Genomic DNA, 19,433 nt, shown 5'->3' on the forward strand with positions numbered 1-19,433 from the left:
CTGGTCAGAAACTTGACTGCATAACTTAAAAATTGTGTGCCTCTGGGCACATCTCCCTACCTTTTTGTGCCTCAGTTTCCTCATCTGTAAAATGAGATGATGAGAGTCCCTGGTAAGGGCTGTAGTGAGAATGAAGGCGAGAGCACACTGGACGCTCTTTGTGTGTGACACCTGGAAAGGTCTCCATCAGTGCTGGTGTTGGTGGTTAAGTTGACATTGTGGTTCTTGTTGGAGGACCCAGTCTGAAACACACGGGTCCTCGGGTGATCTATGGGGTCAGTCTGTCTGCCCATCTTTTAGCCTTGTTCTTGACCTAAAATTCACCTAATAGAGGTCAACGCACCCACCCCAAAAACTCCATCCCACAGTCAGTTCAGTTGGACAGCAGGGCAATGCTGGCCAGAACCCACACCCCTTCTGATAGCTTTGGCCTCATCCAGGGTCCATTCAGCCAGCTGGGCCCTTGAGAGGGACAGACCATCCCATCCCAGATCCCGAGGTGTCATTGTTTCCTGGCCCAGCAGTGACACTCTCCTTTATTCCCTAAACTAACTGGCATCTGAGAATGAGAAGTCCGGCTGGTAGCCGCTCAGTAGTCGGCTTTTGGGTTGTGCAAATGAAACTTACAAACAAGCAGCCATTTCTGCTCCTACTCCCTGTAACTGGCTTCCTTCCTAACAGGGCCAGGCTTACTCTTCAAGGTGGCTGGCCTCTCACTCCTGACCGTGACGTATTCGATCTCATCTCCACACAGCAGGGGGTGGGGGGCTCTCCTTAACCCACCGACAACTGCTTGGCCTGGGACATGGGCAGGAAGCTTCAAAATAAAGCCTGAGAACTTGGAAGGGAATTGTCTGATTCAACCCTATTCTTTCAAAGAGGAGAAAACTGAGGACAAGACGGGGAAAGTTTCACTGTTAAACTACACTGGCTGAGGAGGACATGCCACCCCCCGAAAGAAAACACACCCCAAAACTGAAAACTGTGGAGTAGTCTCAATTGTTCATAAGCTTTGCCTTTAAATATATATATATATATATTTTTATTGATTTCAGAGAGGAAGGGAGACGAAGAGAGAGATAGAAACATCAATGATGAGAGAGAATCATTGATCGGCTGCCTCCTGCACGCACCACAAGGGGATCAAGCCTGCAACCCGGGCATGTGCCCTTGACAGGAATTGAACCGGGGACCCTTCAGTCTACAGGCTGACGCTCTATCCACTGAGCCAAACCAGCTAGGGCAGCTTTGACTTTTTATATGAGAGTTTTCTTTTTTGAGGGAGCTGAGGACTCCCATGCAGTGCTCTTTCTGGAAAGGGCATTTTACTTAGCAGATTTAACCTTCAGTAGGAGGAGGAAGCTTGGCAGCCCAAGTGGCTACTCCTGTTCTCAGAATCGGGAGGAAAGGGGCCCTGAGAGGCCTCATCTCTCTGGGTATGGTCTTTGGGGGAGAGGAGACTGAGTAGAGGATAAAGGGAGTGAGGCCCTGGGCTCCCAGAAGAGGAAGGGTGTGTCCTTTAAGAGGCCTCTCACCCTTCCCTGGCCTCATAAACCTGAAATCCATGAGGACCTGAAACATGTAAGAGCTGAGATGTTGACTCAGTAAGAGTTAGAGGCCAATTTGCATATTTATAAGGTGATTTAGCTACATTGATGGTGGTAAGAACAGCCTTTGTTTCCAACCCATGCCTCTTTTATCTCTCCTTCCACTAACCCCAATGCTTGCCTGATCACTTGTTAGTCAAACTTGTAATGATCATCTTACTGTGTTCCTTACGCTATGTACCAGTAACTCAAAGATGAAGCCAGCCTGTAGCCCCTTCCCCGTAGAAAAGTCAGGCCTGTGGCTTGCAGGTAGGTGGGTGTTTGGAAGACATTACCCAAAGATGAGTCCATGGCTGCACCCAATTTGGACAGAACATCCTCTGACATAGACCCATCTGCTGTGCCTGCTTGTATGACCTATTTCCTAACTACAGATGGCTAGCATTACCTGTTCTAAACATCTGGCATTACCTGTCTGCTTAGTCACCTTCCCTCTGGCTTCGAACAGCTGGAGAACTCCACCCCCATCCACCTCCGATCCATCTGGGATCCCTCCCCCCTTTTGGGGAAGGATCTGGAGGTACCAGATCTACAAGTTCTGATGTCTTTAAAAGGACAAGCCTGGGAAATAAGGCGTACTTGAGAGCTGTGACATTCATCTTGACTCTCGTGGAAGTCCGACAGCCAATCCCATTTTGGCTTCCAACTGGGCATCATGAAGGCCTGTATCCCCCTGATACTGGCCATGCTCTGCGGCCTGGCCTGGGCAGGTAAGTCATTATCTGGTGGAGGTAGAAGAAGTCCTGCATAAAGAAGCAGAGATGTGGGGAACTTGGTAGAGGGTGAGAGTAGTGGGACAAGGGAGGATCAGCTCTGTCCTAAATTCACAGAGTGCCTTAGACCGGTCCTGGCCTGAGGTGCAAGAGTTGCCTCTGGAGTGGAGTGGACTGTGTGAAGGGAGTTTCAGGGCTGATGGACTAATGTCCTGGGAGACACTTCTTGACAGCTTGGAAGACCAGCCCCAAACATCCCTTAGTCCAACCTGACTTTTGATCTCATCAAAGTTTTGTTTTTCGTGGTCATTGTATGGTATAAAGCTGGGGCTGGGGTCTGCTGGGTTGGAGTGGCCTGCTGCCCTTGGTTACTCCCTCTGCTGCCTGGGAACAAATGAAGTTGTCTGGAGTGGGACCTTTCTCTGAGATGGGCAGGCTCAGGGGGAAACTGGAAGGAAGAGCCCCTGACCAGGAGGTGGGCCACATGCTACCTGGGGCTATGCAAGTGGTCAGGGGAATCGGCCTTGCCCCCGTGTTAGAGGAATTAGCACATAGAGAAGGGTCCTGGCCCACAGCTACTAGCGGTGCCAGGGATGGGATGGGACCAGCAGAGGAACAGGAGCCTTTCCTGTTTAGTAGCTATGCAAAATGCTGGGGCCCTGTGTTAATTGTGGCTAATGAGTGAGTGAAACCCGAGTGCCAAGGGAGGGAGCTGAGCGGAGGTGTGTGGGGAGAATCCTCGTCTGCCTAGAGGAGAAAGAATCAGAGCTTGATACCCTCCCACCCAACCCAGGTGGTTCCTGTATAGGACTGTTGTAAGGACTAAATAAGATAATGTATTAAAAGCACTCTAGATGGGGTGAGATCTGAATGAATTGGGGCTTTGACTATGACTATAATATTCCTGTGAGAAGCTTACTCTTGGAGTCATTTCCAAGTAGGTTATGGATAAGGGGACCCCTGGCAGGATTCCTAAGTGGAGAGCCTTTGGAGAGGAAACTGTTCCCAGGCGTCCAACCCTGGATGGGATCATGTACCTCCACCGGTGCTCATTGCAGAGCAGCCCGGAATCAGCTCTGACTGGGCCCTGCATGGCAGAGCCAGTGGTAGAGAGTGAGGGAGGACAGGAAAACGTCTAGCTTAGTGTGAAGGAGTGGCCGCAGGCTTGGTACATCCCAGTCTCAGGAGAGGACAGCAACTCAAGACTTTTGGTCTCTGCCCTAGCTGGTTTGGCTCAGCAGATAGAGTAGAGTGTCAGCCTACTGAAGAGTCCCAGGTTCGATTCCGGCCAAGGGCACATGCCCGGGTTGCAGCTCCATCCCCCCACCCTCAGTAGGGGGCGTGCAGGAGGCAGCCAATCAATGATTCTCTCTCATTGATGTTTCTATCCCTCTCCCTTCCTCTCTAAAATCAATAAAAATATAATAAAAAAAGACTTTTGGTCTCTGGTGAGGAGGGGGGCACATCCCTGAGGGCAGAGGCAATAGTGGTGTCGGACATGCAGGTGGAGCCCTGGCCTCTGAGGGTGGTGATCTGATCTGGCTGTGGGATTGCTGGGAAAGTGAGGGTTGAGTGGCTGAAGCCACCTTCTTCCCTAAGGTGGGAGGGAAGAGGCTCTGCTCTTGTCTATCCTATTTCAACATCTCAGAACTTTGATGCAAGAATATGAATCATATTGGGGAGCCTTTGGCTGAAATAGGAAGCTGGTCCTGGAAATGAATTTTCTTAGTTGACTAGGTCTCCATGGAAACAGCATCTGGGCCCCTGTAGAGGCACAGATGTAGGTTGCCCCAACCATCAGAGGGGCTCAACACTGGCATATGGGGACGCCCAGGCTCTCTTGGTGGGCAGAATGGATCGGGAGTGAGCATCCATTCTAGCATATTGACATCTTGGAAGGTGCAGAGAAATTTAGTATTTCATTGGGGGTGGGTGGGGTGGTCATGGCTAAGCTCTTCATGGGGAATGGAGGAAGAATCTGAGTCTGAGAAGAAAGGCCAAAATGAAGAAAGGCAGTGTCAGAGAAGGGGCAGCGGGACGAGGGCAGTTGGTGGCTGGAGCAGGGATTCGGGTGCCTGGCTGGTGAGTGAGGCACACACAGCACTGGTGTAAACAGTAGGCATGGGAGGGGTGTGAAGAGTCAGGGTGAGTGTCCTCAGAGCAGCACAGCAGGAAAAGTCCCCTTGAGGAACAGCTCCTCCCACCCCTCCCCTCCACCCTCAAATCCCAAGGTTATTTTAAAGCAGTGGTTCTCAACCTTCCTAATGCCGCGACCCTTTAATATAGTTCCTCATGTTGTGGTGACCCCCAATTTCATTGTTACAAATTGAACATAATTAAAGCATAGTGATTAATCACAAAAACAATATGTTATTATATATGTGTTTTCCGATGGTCTTAGGTGACCCCTGTGAAAAGGTTGTTCGACCCCCAAAGGGGTCGCGACCCACAGGTTGAGAACCGCTGTTTTAAAGCCTAAGTTTACAGGGAAGCATGGAGGATACTGGGCCAGGCTTCCTGCTGGGGACACAGTTCTTGAACGGAGATGAAGAAGTCCACTCAGCTGGGGCCGGGGGTGGGGGTGTTCTCCTGACACCACAGAGCTGCCTATTCACTCGCAACCCGTCTCAACGGGTGCCAGCTGCTGGAATGAAGCGAATTCTTTCCTCGGACTCTGCTGACCTGGCCCATTAGAGACGCTGCCCTGTTTTGTCTGAATTCTCTCCTTCGGATTCTGGGTGTACTGCCAGGCCGACCGGGCACCGACCGGGCAGGCAGCTGACCGAGCCTTCCTCCTGGGCTGAACATTTCTCCTGAAGGTCTTCCCATTCAGGCTGTAAGGGAGCATCATTTAAGATTCAAGAGGAGTTCCCTTGGGCCTGAAGGGACAGGGGCCTCGGGCCTGCTCTTTCTTAGGGACAATTCCCTGGATCAGAGGGCTACCTTCCTGGACACCCTGGAGACCCTGCACATAAGGTGACGTTGCCTCAGGCCCTGGGTAACCTTGACCTGACACCTCTTTGATGTAAGGAAAACAGACTTATAGTGGGGATGTCAGCTAGGAGACTGTCAGCAACATTCATCGTGGACACCCCGGCCCAAGGGAAGGCCTCGCTGAAACCCAGGGAGGGAGTAGCCAGAGAGGCATGTCAGCGGGAGGGAAGACTGCTCCAGCCAGTCTGAATTCCTGTCGCCTTGAAGATGAGCATAAAATTTTGCCACTGTTTATCTCACAAACACTTTCGTAGTGCTAATCTGTCATGCACTATCCTAAGTGCTTTACAAATACTAACCCATTTAATTCTTATAAATATTCTATGAGATGGGCTCATTATCACACTTTTACAGATAAGGAAACCGAGGCACAGAAGGTCAAATAACCTGCCCACGATTGCATAGCCAGAAAGCAGCAGAACCAGAATTCCAGCCCCAAGCAGTTTGGTGCCAGACTCCAGGTTCTTCACCTCCCTGCTGTGTCACACTCATTAGCACAGCATAACCCCTAATCCCAGAATCCAAAGCAGTAACTTAGCCCATATCTTAATAGTCATCTCTGCCCTAAACCCAGGCTAAATTGAGGTGCTCTACCTGCATGGAATCATAATTAGAACCCAAATCCCAAATCTAGTCTAAGGCAAAACTGGGCTAATTTCTTCTCTCCCAGTCCTGACACAGTCCACAACCTTGAATGTGGTCTTAAAGCTATCCCCAATGCTTTACCCAAACATGAATACAAAATTGTTATTTTATCAATAAGTTTAACTCAAGCCCAAATCCTAACTGCAGCACTTAATCTAAACCTAACTAACCCCCACCCCGGCCCAAATTAGGTTTCAGTTTCCTCATTCACACAAATTCCGGCACCGCCAGTAACTCTGACTCTGATCTTGACATTCTCCAACCCACAGCCTGACCCTAACCCCAGCACTCGCTGAATCCAAACCCCAGGAACCTCAAGTGGAAAGAAAGGCTCTGTTATCACCCTTAAAGCCCAGAGTGGAGGGAAGGGCCCCACAGCCAGCTTCACCCCGGCTTGCACCCTCCACTGTCTTTGCTGTGGTGGGCGTGGTGGGGCTTGTTTTCTTAGGAGTGGTGGTGGGTTTGTACCGTTTCTTTTAAAATTTCTTGTCCATATGCCCCTGTGACCAAAAGCTTGTTTCTGCAAGCCCTTTGGCTGGAGTAAGGGATGTGGTCTGTGGTTACATAACAGCGTATTCCAAAGGCCAGTTCTCACCCACACCCGCCTCATTCCCCACCCTGAGATAAACGAATCTGAGTGCATTCCAAAGATTCAAGAAACAGAAAGACGTGACTGTGGGGCGAATAGGATGCAGAGAAGACCAGATGAAGGGGAGGAAAGAACAAAGAAGCAGAAAACATAGAAGGGACAGGATGAGAGGAAGGGGATGGGTCGGGGGGAGCGGGCAGGGGGGATCCCTTTTATCTACAGGACAGGCGAATAGTGGCCTCTGGGCCACACCCAGCCCCAGTCCACTCTATTAGGTCTGCCTGAATTTTTTAAAAATTGTAAAATTTCACATAAAAATGAAGGCTTTCTCTTGAAGAACTAGAGGCTGTGGCAACTCTGAGCCTGTATCCCAACATGGCAGCAAGTGGCTAGAGCTGACGGTGGCTGCCAGTTTCAGGCTGGGCATTAGTCCCAAATTTGTCAAAGGCCCCACCTCTTCCTACTGCCTTCCTGCTTCTTCACTCATTTATGTCCCAGGTCTAGACCCATAGGCATTTGAGTGTGTGATCCTGGTCTATACGTTGAGGTGGCTGAGGGGCGGTGGGTGCTGGGCATTGTGCATTTGGGGCTGTGGCAGTACTTCTCCTTGCAGACAGCAATGACCTTCCTTGCCAGGTGGGGTCCCAGCCCTTGTCTGTGAACCCTCCAGCTTGGGGTACCTTGATGAGGAGAATAGAATCCTCACAGGGCTGAGTTTGTGACCCTTACCTCCCATAGGAAAAATGGAGTCATGTGCATCGCGCTGTAATGAGAAATTTAACCGCAATGCTGCCTGCCAGTGTGACCGCGAGTGTCCCTGGTACTCGGACTGCTGTGATGACTACCAGCACCTGTGTACTGGTGAGGCTCCTTCGGGGGGGTGAAGGGTCTGGAAAGCACAGTGGGCTGAGCCACGTCCATGCCAAGCCTGCCCCAGGGGCTGCTGGCTTGGATGGCCAGCAGTCTAGAACAGGATTCAGGACCGATGCTGGAGCTCAGGGGGCCTGGGATGAGGATATTGGGCATGCAGCCGGGATCAGCAATTTAGATGCCACTGGTCGCAGGTATTCTAAGATGTCCCCAGTGTAAAACCCCAACTTAGAACAAAACAGATGTCATTTACCTGGATTATCTGTCTGAACTATCAGGATTAATGATATCTTGAAAGTTTAAGTAATTCCCCCAAAAGCAACATGATAAACATTTTATTTTATTATGTATTCCAATACCAATTGTTGCTCAACACTTTAAATAGCAAAAGTATAAAAAAAAACGGCAGCATACTCTGCCAACGTGCATGCCCCCAGGAGACACAGTGACTGTCACAGTTCACACCACTCTTCCTGTAGTGAGTAGGCCGAGTGGCCGCAACATCTCCAACCCTCCTTCCCAGTCCAGCGATTAAATGGGACACGCACTGCCCTCAAGAGCCAGTTGTTCTTCTGTTACTTCAATGGCACAGTCTTAAGTGAGTCATTAAAAAAAAACAACACTTTGAATAACCACCTGGTTTGCATGCTGCTGATGTTTCAGACTTTCAGGTAAATGATCGTCTGCTTTAGGACACAACGCCTTGCTAAGTCCACTGCCAAACCACGTGTCCTGACTCCCAATTTGGAAAACACGGTCCCTAGAGCCATGGTAGATCGTGGCCCGCAAGATCACTGCATATGGTTGTGTGCATGGTGCACTGTATGAGGGCACCTGGTGAGAGGGCAAATCAGATCAAAATGGAATCTGTATCTTTCTTGCTAAGCCATGTGCCTTGGAGTAGATCTGTGCCTGCCGAAAGAAAGGAGTGACTTCTCCTAATTTGCCCAAAGGTGGTGTCTGCTGACCCAGTCCTGTGCCCACAGAGCTGCTTTCGCCCAAAAGGGACCTTTCTTCAATTTACACAAACACACCACACATACTCACAGGGATTCTGCTGATCAGGCGCAGACAGGGAGCACAGGCCCAGCGCTCACTGTCAGAATCTGAGCCGCCCTTTCTGCTGCTTCTGTGCCCCACTCAGCAGACCCAGGAAGGCTAGCTCACCCTAGACTGGTGGTCGGCAAACTGTGGCTCTCGAGCCACCTGCAGCTCTTTGGCCCCTTGAGTGTGGCTCTTCCACAAAATACTGACTTCTGCTCATGGGCCACGAAGTTTCAATCGCACTGTACATGCGCGCCCACACGTGCCCTAGACCATCAGACTCGCGTTTCTAGATAGAGGCAACACTCAGCCCAGGAGCCATTTAATCTCTATCTGTCTGATGTGCAACTCAAATATTACAAGTGATGGTTGAGACCCTAGATCCGCTCACAAAAGTCTGTTGGCATAAAATGTAACTGAGTTTAGAACCCTGTGAATCGTCAGCACTCAGAACACAGCCTGGCTCAGGGTACGTGCTCAGAAGGTTCCTGGTGACTGAATGGATAACCTGACGGTGGTCCTGATGGTAATCACACAGTATTGTCCGGCGAACTCACTCATGGATTCCCAGTCACTTTGTAAGAGCGTTGTTTCTTTGGGGGACATTATTCCGCCGTGTGATGAACAAGGAGCTCGGAGTCCCGGGAACATTCCTCCTCTTCCTCCCCACCCCAGCTCACCCGTCTCAGCCCAGGGCAGAGGCTGCAGTCACGCAGCTTGCAAGCCGAAGGGATGGAGCAGCAATAGGAATGGGCTTTTCTGAACACGCTCAGCCTTGGTGGCCATTGTCAAGTGTTGCAAAGAAAGAAGGGAAGCTGGTTTCTCAGGAAGCAGTCCTTATTCCTGGAGGCCCTGGGAGGAACTCACGCTTGACTCCGATGGGGAGGTAGGATAGGTCTGGCATGTTCCTAAGTAAGGGCCTTGCCATTTGGAGAATGTCAAGCCTGCCCACCTATCAACTTTCATTAAAGCAAAGTCATAACCAAATCAGAGTTTTCAATCCAGAAGGGACCACCTCCTGCCTCCCCTCCCCTCTGTATAGATGAGCACACTGAGGACCAGAAGGTAAAGCGGTGAGGAGGGCTGTCACCTGGGGAGATTCTTTTCAATAATCAGTCCCCTTCTGTCTTCCATTTTCAGTTTTTCTCCTCCTTCACTCGGTATTGGTTCATTGTTCCCTCGCCCCTGTTTCATACTTTCTTCTACTGCACATGCTTGTCCCTGAGGCTGGGGGAACTGAGAACCAGAGATAAAGGGAGGGGGGATGGCTGGTGACTTGACTTCTCTGTTTCAGTTGAAGAAGACCCCAAAGAGCCAGAGCCGTTCCTGGAGCTGGAGGAAGAGATGGAAGAGGCCTCGGCTAGCAGTGAGTCTGCCTCCCCAAAGGGGACCTTCAGGATAAAGAAGAAGGGATATGAGAGGGCGACAGGGGAGGGGCAGCCATATCAGCGGCAACAGGCCGAGGCCTAAGTCAGACAGACCCCAGTCCAGCACCTGGAGGTGGTAAGAGGGGCTCGCTGGACTCGGGATCTGGGCAGGAAGAAGCCTGAGGCCCTCAGCAGCCTGGGGGTGGGGGCTCTGGCAGGAAAGAGGGCCCGAGGCCCGTGGAGAGGCCGGAGAAGGAAGTGGAAGAGATTTTATTTTTAGAGTGGGAAGATTATAAAAACACAGGCCAGAAAGGAGAGTTGGGCATCAGAAAGGACTTCCTGACTGTGAAGGGTGTGGACCAATGAAGCTTGTTTGTTTCCCTTCCCCCGGGGATCTTTATAATAGAGTCAGGAGAGCAAACAAAGCTAAGTGTGGGGAGCTAGCCGTGACCCAGCGACCTCTAGAGGTCCTCGGCACACACCTCCCTCTGTTCTCTCAGACCTGTACTCAGCCCCCGACTCCTGCCGGGGCCGCTGCCACGAGTCCTTCGACAGGCACCACCCATGCCACTGCAATGCCCGCTGCCCAGAGTTTGGGAACTGCTGCGAGGATTTCGAGAGCCAGTGCGGCCACGGTGAGTCTCCTGCTCCCTTTAGCCTCGCCCCAGGGACAGAGGGACTCTCCAGAGCAATAGTCCTCCCAGTGGGGTCCCTGGGCCGGCAGCATCAGCATCAGCTGGGAACGTATTAGAAACGCTTCACCCTGGACCTACTGAATCAGAACCTCTGGGGTGGTGGGGCCCACGAGCCTGTGTTAACAAGCCGTCTAGGTGATTCTGATGCATGTCAACGTTTGAGAACCTTCCTAGAGGAAGGGGTCAGTGTGGACATTCTCTGGACATTCTGTGGGCAAGGCCAGGTGCTGATTTTAAGGATCCTTAAGGCTCAAGGCCCCTGTCCTCTGGCCACTAGGGGGCCTGACTGCAGCCCCTCTCCCTTGCTGCCAGCTTCTGGAAGGTGCCTGAAGGGGATGCCTTCAGACAGTTGCCTCCCTCTGGCCACCCTCTGGCTCTGAGACACCCTTCCCCCAATTCCTCCCAGAGGGCTTCTCCCACAGCAGTGACGCCATAACCGCGGAGGAGCTGAAGGCCATCTCTGAGAAGATCTACAGGGCGGACACCAACAAAGCACAGAAGGAAGACATCATTCTCAACAGCCAAAATGCCATCTCGCCCTCTGAGACCAGAGACCAAGTGGACCACTGCCCGGAGCCGTGCGTTCCCGTCATTCCCCTCCTGCGAAGTCTCTCCCCCAAGCTTGCTTCTTTTGATGCCTCAGCTCTTTTATCCTCCAGGCAGGAGGATCAAAGGGAGAGCAAATAAATAGGTCTCCAGAGGCAGACAAAGCTACCTTGAGGGACTGTGGGCATCCAGGGGGGAGGGTTTCTGTGACTGGCCAGGCTGAAAACGTACCTAACCTTCCAGGAGCTAAAGTGTAAGGACAGAGTGACCTCATGCAGGCCCTCAAGAGCATCTGAGGTCCCCCTTCTGCTCCTGAACCGAACCCTCCCAGGCCTGCCCTGGCCCACCTAGCAGTCCTGGAGGGGTTTCTGCTCCACCTTCAGGCCTCTTACTGGCCACCTTCCACCTCCCTAGGCTCTTCACATATGTCAACGAAAAGCTGTTCTCCAAGCCGACCTACGCAGCCTTCATCAACCTCCTCAACAACTACCAGCGGGCGACGGGCCAGGCGGAGCACTTCAGTGCCCAGCAGCTGGCTGAGCAGGACACCTTCCTCAGAGAGGTCATGAAGACGGCCGTCATGAAGGAACTCTACAGCTTCCTCCATCATCAGAGTGAGTGAACCTGCCCCGGCCCCGAGGCAGTGCTGAGGGCTCCGGTCTGTCTGCAGGAGAGCCAGGAACCTCTGGGGCCTCCACAGTGGGGAGGGCAAGAACATGGGTGGGGACCACATGGAGGCTGGTGTCCATTTTTTTATTATTATTATTGTTTTAGTCCTCACCACCCGAGGATTTCCATTGATTTTTAGAGAGAGAGTAGAAGGGAGGGAAGGGGGTGGGGAGAGAGAGAGAGAGACATCAACTGGTTGCTTTCCACATTCGCCCTGACCGGGGCTATAGATTGAGCCTGCAACTGAGGTACATGCCTTTGACGGGGAACCAAACCCTTTGTTCCGAGGGTCAATGCTCTAACCACTGAGAAAACTGGCCAGGGCTGGGTGTCCATTTTTTAAGGGGGAAGGGAGAGAGGGCCAGTGAGAAGCCCAAAAACATCATGGACCCAAGCAGGGGCTGAAGAATCTTCCGTCTGGCCTGGAAGTCACCCATCTTTTGATTTACTCTCAGCTGCCTTGTTTACCTCCCACTCACTGCTCCAGTCTCAGGGTTCTCTGCAAGGCTGTGAGCCAGCCCGCTCCACCCAGGGCATGGTCAGCCACCTCAGCTGATCCCAGCTCAGCGCCACTTTCCAGGCCTAGGGCGTCCCTGATTCTACTCCTGCTCCTGCTAAGTCCAGGAAGGAGGTGGGCCCACTCCACTTTTGTTGTTGTTGGGGAAACAGCAACAGAAAATCAACAAAGGTTCAGAGGGGAAGGTTCTACCAGGAAGGGTTCTGATTGGAGTGACTCCAGATAGAAACATTTGAGTCAGACCAAAAAAGGTCAGGGCTGCGGAACTTCTTGGCACGGGTTGTGTTTGTTAGTGTCCTCCAGATTCCTTTCCCGCAACCCAGGCAGTTGGGCTTTGCCTCAGAGCAGCTCTGTCCAGGTCTTCCCTCCCGGGCCCTGGGATGGCCTCTGATCTCAGCTATCCATTCCGTTCAAGGGCTTCTGCCTTCACTTGGTAACGTGCTTTGTTTTTTAGGTGAAGTCCAAGGCACACTGGTAATCCCGATGAAAGGGAGGCAATCCTTCAACGCCCCCTGGTGTTCTCTTTGTAGCAAACACTCGAGAGAATCTTGGAGGTCCAGGCTGAGCCCTTCAACTTTTCAAGTGAGATGGAGGCCCAGACAGGCTAGGTGACGTGGCTGAGGCCACAAAGGAATTTGCGAGCAGAGCCAGGCTGAAACCCCGGGTTCCCATACCCAGGCCAGGCTGTTGCAGTACTCACCCTGTCTTCATCCCTCTCCCTGTCCAAATTCCACTTGCCTTTAAAGTTCTAGCTCACATCCCACTGCATGTGTGAAGCTGCACTTGCCGCAGCTCCCAGCTAGCTGGCTTTCATCATCTCTTCAGAGCTCAGGGGCTTGGGGTCTGGCCCCAAATAGCCTTGGTCCAGAGAGACTGGATTAGAGTTTGGCTCTGCCACGTACTAGTGAAGTGACCTCGGACACGTTATCCTACATGTCTGAGCCTTATCTGTGAAATGGGGTCTTGGAGGACTTATGCTTGTAAAGCACCCAGTGGAAAGCCTGGCACCAAGAAAGTGGTTGCCATTCAGATTGTGAAACCATTCTGTTATTTTGTGCATATTTAGTCTTGTTTTCCAATTGTGTTTTAAGTCCTTGAAAGAAGGGACTATGTCTGGTATCACGTTTGCATCTCCCCCCTCCTCCACACACACACACAATTCTGGGCAGTAAACAGTTGGTATTTGATGGCTCCTTCATTTAGACCCCCAGCCCTGACCTTTTCCTTGGCTCCCAACTGCCTTTTCGACACCCCTACCCGCCTATCTAATGGCATCTCTTCGGAACTTAGTGTAAAGAGGTTCCTGCCTCTTCCTCGGTTTTCCCCATCTCATAAATGACACTGTCACTCATCCAGTTGCTCAGGTCAGAAGCCCAGGAGTTATGATTCTTCTTTTTACCTCACTGTTCCCCATTTCCATTTCCACTTCCTCCACCAGCAACATCTATTATGTCCACCTTCAAAATCTATGCCTGGCCCTGGCTGGAGTCGCTCAGTTGGTTGAGCATTGTCCCATGCACCGAGAGGTCGCTGGCTCCCAGTCAGGGCACATGTCCAGGTTGAGGGCTCAGTCCTCAGTAGGCAGCCAATCAATGGTTCTCTCCCATTTATGTTTCTCCCTCCCCCTTCTCCTCTTTCTCTAAAAATCAGTAAAAACTTCTCACCCCTCCTCCATGGCTTCCACCACAGTCTAAGCCACCATCACTTGTAACCTGGACAAAGTGTTAGCCTCAAAACTGGTCTCTCTGGTGCTCATATGCCCTGCTGACTCTCTTTTACACACACAACCAGAGTGATTTTAAAAAAATGTTTTTATTGGTTTCAGAGAGAGGGAGGGAGAGGGAGAGAGAGATAGAAATATTGATGATGAGAGAGAATCATTGATCGGCTGCTTCCTACATGCCCCCTACTGGGGATTGAGCCTGTAATCTGGGCATTTGCCCTGATCGGGAATCGAACTGGCAACCCCTGGTGCATGGAATGATGCTCAACCAACTGAGCCACACCAGCCGAGCGAGGAGTGATTTTTTTTTTAATCCTTTGTCTCTGATTAGTGCTATCTTATCAGAGAAGCCTTTCTGATCTTCCTTTTCTAGACGAGCTCCTATCCCCATCATCCCCACCTTCAGTCATCATGGGATAATCTTTATTTCCTTCATAGCACTTATCTGAAACCATACTGTTTACTTATTGTTTATTTGTTTATTATTTGTCTCCTCTACTGGAATGCAAACTGTAAAGACAGTGATCTAGTCCTGTGTTTCCCTGCTGAATCCTTCACCTTTAGATCTGGGCCTCGCACAAAACAGTTGCCCCATAGGTCACTGTTGAATGAACAATTGAATACATTTGTTGGTTGAACCCATGTGTCTCTTGACATGATGGAGCAGGTGGCCCTTCCTTCCCAGGATCTGGTCTTGCCTTCCCCTCTCTTAAATCCTCTATGTTTCTCTCCCCAGACCGCTACAGCTCTGAACAAGAGTTTGCCAATGACTTGAAGAACATGTGGTTTGGGCTCTATTCAAGAGGCAATGAAGAGGGGGACTCAAGTGGCTTTGAACACGTCTTCTCAGGTGGGATCACTCTGCTTGGAAAGAAAGAGATGGAGAGATAGCTTCCCTCAGGATTGGGCATTGATGAATCCGCAGCTGCACCAGCTAGCAGGGAGGGGCACGTCTACTCGCAGGCCAGGAGGGTGGGGTCTGAGGAGTCACTGTTGAGGAACAGTCAAAGGGCGAAAGAGGACCAGATGCCGGGCTCCCAAGGGGCACATGTAGGAAGGGAGACATGTTGGGGGCCATGGCTGTCTACCTCTGAATGGTCCTCCGCTTCTAGGTCTTAGTCAGCTGCTTCCCAAGAGGGCCTTGGTCTTTCTGCCCATTGCACTGACCCATAAAGCTCCCAGCAAGTCTGGTTTGCTCTTGGAGAAATGTATGTCAGATTGGTTACCAGAGTCAACCAGGAGGAGGAATTTCCCCAAGGGCTTGAGCTGAAAGCGGGGCCTTCTGGAGGTAAAAGTTAGGAATGCAAGGGATTCTGAGCAGCCTGGGCAAGGGGCTGAGCAGGTGGGAAGTCTAGAGACTTGAAAAGTGAGACAGCCTTGGCATGGGAGGGCGAGAGGGGCTAGCAGGGAGGCCCCATCACCCACTCTGCACTCTTTATTTTAGGTGAAATAAAAAAAGGCAAGGTCACTGGCTTCCATAACTGGATCCGCTTCTACATGCAAGAGAAGGAGGGCCTGGTTGACTATTACAGTCACATCTATGATGGGCCTGTGAGTACTGAGCGCTGACCCCGGGGACGCCTTGCTAGTAGCCAGACTTTCTGCCCTCGCTCTGCATTCTGAGCAGTCAGACTTGTCTCTCACCCTGACCTTCATTGGCAGCTAATGGGTTTACGAATTTGACTTCCCCATCTGCTGGACAGTGGGTTTAGCCAGCCAGGACACTGGGATTCCTTTCCAAACCGTGAAGGCTCCCCAACTGCAGGGGCAGGAGGCAGAGGGCACCATCTCTGGATGGGGCTGGGGGCAGGGGAGGGTTCTCAGAGGGGAGAACCAGACATGCAATTAATTACTCCCCGCCTGAATTTTCTTAGAATGTGGTGTCAGCTGGAAGTTTCATCTGGCTAGTCTGAGCTAAACTTTTTATAAAAATGAAACCTTTAGTGCCCGGTGCCAGAAAATAATTTGGGAGTGATCAACGATCCTTTTCTTCCACGTGTGAGGGCCATAGGAAACAGATATGTCCCTGTTCCCCAGGCATCGATCTATCATATGGATGCTGACTCTGGCCTCCCTGGGAGATATGCACAGGAAGCTCCAGACACAGGGTCTGAGAGGGGCTTACACACTGTCGTAGGAGGGACTGTTTATTTAAAGAATCCAACCTCCCCTGAAAGTTCACACAGACACCTAATGGGCCCTCACCAAATCCTGGCTGACGGCTGCCATTTGCTACCACTCAGTCAGCCTCCACTCTGTGGCACTCATACCCCGCTCTGTCCGCAGTGGGAGTCTTACCCTGACGTGCTGGCCATGCAGTTCAACTGGGACGGCTACTATAAGGAAGTGGGCTCCGCCTTCATCGGCAGCAGCCCCGAGTTTGAGTTTGCGCTCTACTCCCTGTGCTTCATCGCCAGGCCAGGCAAAACGTAAGTACTGGGCCTGCCAGGCCAGGGGCAGGCTGGGGCCGCAGGCTGCCTCAGCCGGGACTGTTGGGGCACCTGGATTCTGCCACTCGGTGGCTCAGAGGGTATGGACTGGGCCTCAGGGTTCTCACTTGGGAAACGAATCTATCAGATTGGTGGCTGCCAAGCTTCGTCTTAGCCGAAGAACTGCCGCCCCTCTTTCCTCAGTGGTCGGCAAACTGCGGCTCGCGAGCCACATGCGGCTCTTTGGCCCCTGTGTGTGGCTCTTCCTAAGCCTCAGGAGTACCCTAATTAAGTTAATAACAATGTACCTACCTATATAGTTTAAGTTTAAAAAATTTGGCTCTCGAAAGAAATTTCAATCGTTGTACTGTTGATATTTGGCTCTGTTGACTAATGAGTTTGCCGACCACTGCAAGTCTAAGTGAAATCTTATGCAGGACCTTAATGTATATAACAGTGAGAAATGGAGTTGCCCTGGTGTTCCAAGCCTCTCTGATTGCCCCTGAGGCTGCTTGGGGGAACCCTAGAACCCCAGAGAGTACGGTTGAAACCACTGGGCCTCAGGTGCTCTAACATTTGAGGACTCTGGGTCCTGCTACTTCTGAAACCTGAAGAAGTAGGCATTAAGCACACATTTAATTTCTGGGAGTTCAGCTCTAGAATCTGGGATTTTAGAATACTGCTCTGGGAAAGATGAAAAGCAGTGGGTTTTTTTAGTTTAGTTTTGTTTTTTACAAGATAGGAAATAGGCATAGATTTTGAAAGGGCTCCATGCACATGGGGAACTGGAGGCAGTGGTGAAGTAAGCGGTGGCAGCCTCTTAGAGGCCTTCTAAGATAGTCTGGAGTTCTGCATGAACTGGGCTTGTTCCTTCCTGTCTGCGGACAGGGGTGGAGTGAAGCAGGAACCCAGGATTTGATTATCTTTCTCCACAGGTGCCAGTTAAGCCTGGGTGGCTATCCCTTGGCCATCCAGACCTACAGCTGGGACAAGTCCACCTACGGAAATGGCAAGAAGTACATCGCCACAGCCTACGTGGTGTCTTCTACCCGATAGAGCTTGGAGCCAGAAAGAGGGCATGAGGGCAGTGAGAGCTTTGGCGGGACGGAGATGCTATCCGCTCTGGGCTGGAAGAGACTGGGAGGGATCCCCAAATCCAGACATGCCCATCTGGGAAAGAGAGAAAAGATACAAATTAGAAAAATGCAGGGGAATAGTCAGGTCCTTGTCCTCCAGCATTTTGGGAACAGCATCCAGACACAGAAGGTGGGGCCCTCCATAGCTCGTTGCCCTGACGGAAGTTGGAACTGTGAGCAAGTCCTTGACCTCTCCAGGCCTCAGGTTTCCTTTTAATGTCAGGGAGGGGGTTTGCCCCCTCTCCTCTTTTTGGGGTTGGGGAGAGGGCAAACCTGATGAATTATTACTGTGAAAGTGTTATCAATTGTTCTTAGGAAGAACGGCTGACAGAAATTCAAGATTACTATAATGGCTGTTATTGTACACAGCTCTGCAAACAGCAGTTCAGCCCTATGTTGGGGCCTCAAAGAAATCAGGCCATGGAAATCAAGCATGGGTATTTGGTCTTTTCTAGGGTTGCATCCTCTCAGAGCAGGGTCTGGGAGAACTCCAATGCTAGACAGAGAGGATCATGGGTTGACACAGAGAGTGGGCTGGCAGGGAGTGGACTTCTCCAGGCCTGGAGGGTTTTGCAGCCAGCTCAGTAACTGCATCAAGAATGTTCCTGCTTGTAGCTATTGAGTGCAGTTACAGAGCTGTATTTTGATCCCAAATAACCTGTGAAAGAGTTCTCCCATCGGAGGATTTTGCATCAGAAGAAAGAAGCCTATAGCTTGGTGTCACTAACAATTATTTTAAGGCTTACGCAGCAACAAACTCTAGAAGGGAAGACCAGGGAGACTGCATTTCAACCTCAATTATGCATTTCTCCCCTAACTCCACTGAGTACTAGATGCTGTTGCACAGAGCCAGGCTTGAACTACAGTTTAGAGGGGTTGAGTCTCTAATTAAAGTCATTTAAGAAAATTTGAAATGTGTCTCTTCCTGTAACTGGCCTTCCTCAAATGTTTGTCTCCCTGCCTTTGCCCGGAACAGGGCTGGGAGTGGTGCTTCTGCTTTCAGTGTTTCTTCAGGATGGCTTGGAAAACATGGTATTTCGGTGAAGTCCCTGAGGACTCATCAAGTCCCTCTAGCCTGGATGGGGAGAAAATTCTTCCTGGTGGATTTGTAATGTGAAGAATGGGAGGAGTGTACTTCCGGCTTCTGGTTCCACATACAGGAGCTTGGAAGTTGCCACTCCACCCTAACAACAAGAGAGAACAGAACAGACTGAAAAACCAACAACTCTCCTTGGATTCGTAAGAGAAGAGATGACACAGGAAACCACTGCTCCCAAGATTGGAAAGACAGGAGACCATAGATAGGGTTTGCTGGAAAAGAGATTCTGGAGCAGAAACCAGTGCTGGGGGTCCAACACAGGCAGGAGAAAAGAAATCATTTTGAAATATTCCCGAGCACGGTCCTTCTTAAAGCCTGCTGTCAGGGGGAACTAGTTAGTCAGAGCCTAACCTGAGAGGGAGGGGGAGCAATAGCATTTGTTAAAGCTCTTACCATGTCCCATGCTGTGCTAGGTAGGAGTTTACATTCATTTTCTCTCTCCACTAGGTATTTTTTATCTCCACTGTTTTAATTATACCTAAACAACTGAGATTTAGATTATGCCTCATTTTACAGATTATATTCTCAGCAAGTAGCAGAATCAGGGTTACAAAATTCAACCCTTTTCCTCAGGTGATAGTGAGCCTAGATTTCTAGCAGTACTGACTCATTCATCCTTCTTTCAAAGGATACTTAAGGCCTGGGACAGAGGTTACTGGTTGCCCCTCAATATCTGCTCTCCTCTTCTTCCTTATTTATTGAATTCTGAGTTTTTTAAATGAGCACATGACTACCCCCAAATTAAAAATGCTCCAACTCCCTTGAAGAGAGAAGGCTGCCATTATAGGCA

General features: G+C 50.8%; 1 protein-coding gene across 1 annotated transcript; it reads left to right on the forward strand.

Moving 5' to 3' along the window:
* Positions 1–2,228: 2,228 nt before the first annotated feature.
* On the forward strand, positions 2,229–18,458 carry ENDOU (endonuclease, poly(U) specific). The gene is made up of 10 exons (XM_070407797.1): positions 2,229–2,317; positions 7,287–7,409; positions 9,757–9,828; positions 10,330–10,464; positions 10,931–11,102; positions 11,485–11,684; positions 14,716–14,829; positions 15,424–15,530; positions 16,266–16,408; positions 17,344–18,458. The coding sequence occupies exons 1-10, from the start codon at positions 2,263–2,265 to the stop codon at positions 17,462–17,464; spliced, it is 1,242 nt and encodes a 413-aa protein (XP_070263898.1). The 5' UTR covers positions 2,229–2,262; the 3' UTR covers positions 17,465–18,458.
* Positions 18,459–19,433: the final 975 nt, after the last annotated feature.

This window comes from Myotis yumanensis, unplaced genomic scaffold (genome assembly GCF_028538775.1).
Source record: "Myotis yumanensis isolate MYYU_CA2020_CCGP unplaced genomic scaffold, mMyoYum1.0.hap1 SCAF_3, whole genome shotgun sequence".
Taxonomy (NCBI): Eukaryota; Metazoa; Chordata; class Mammalia; order Chiroptera; family Vespertilionidae; genus Myotis; species Myotis yumanensis.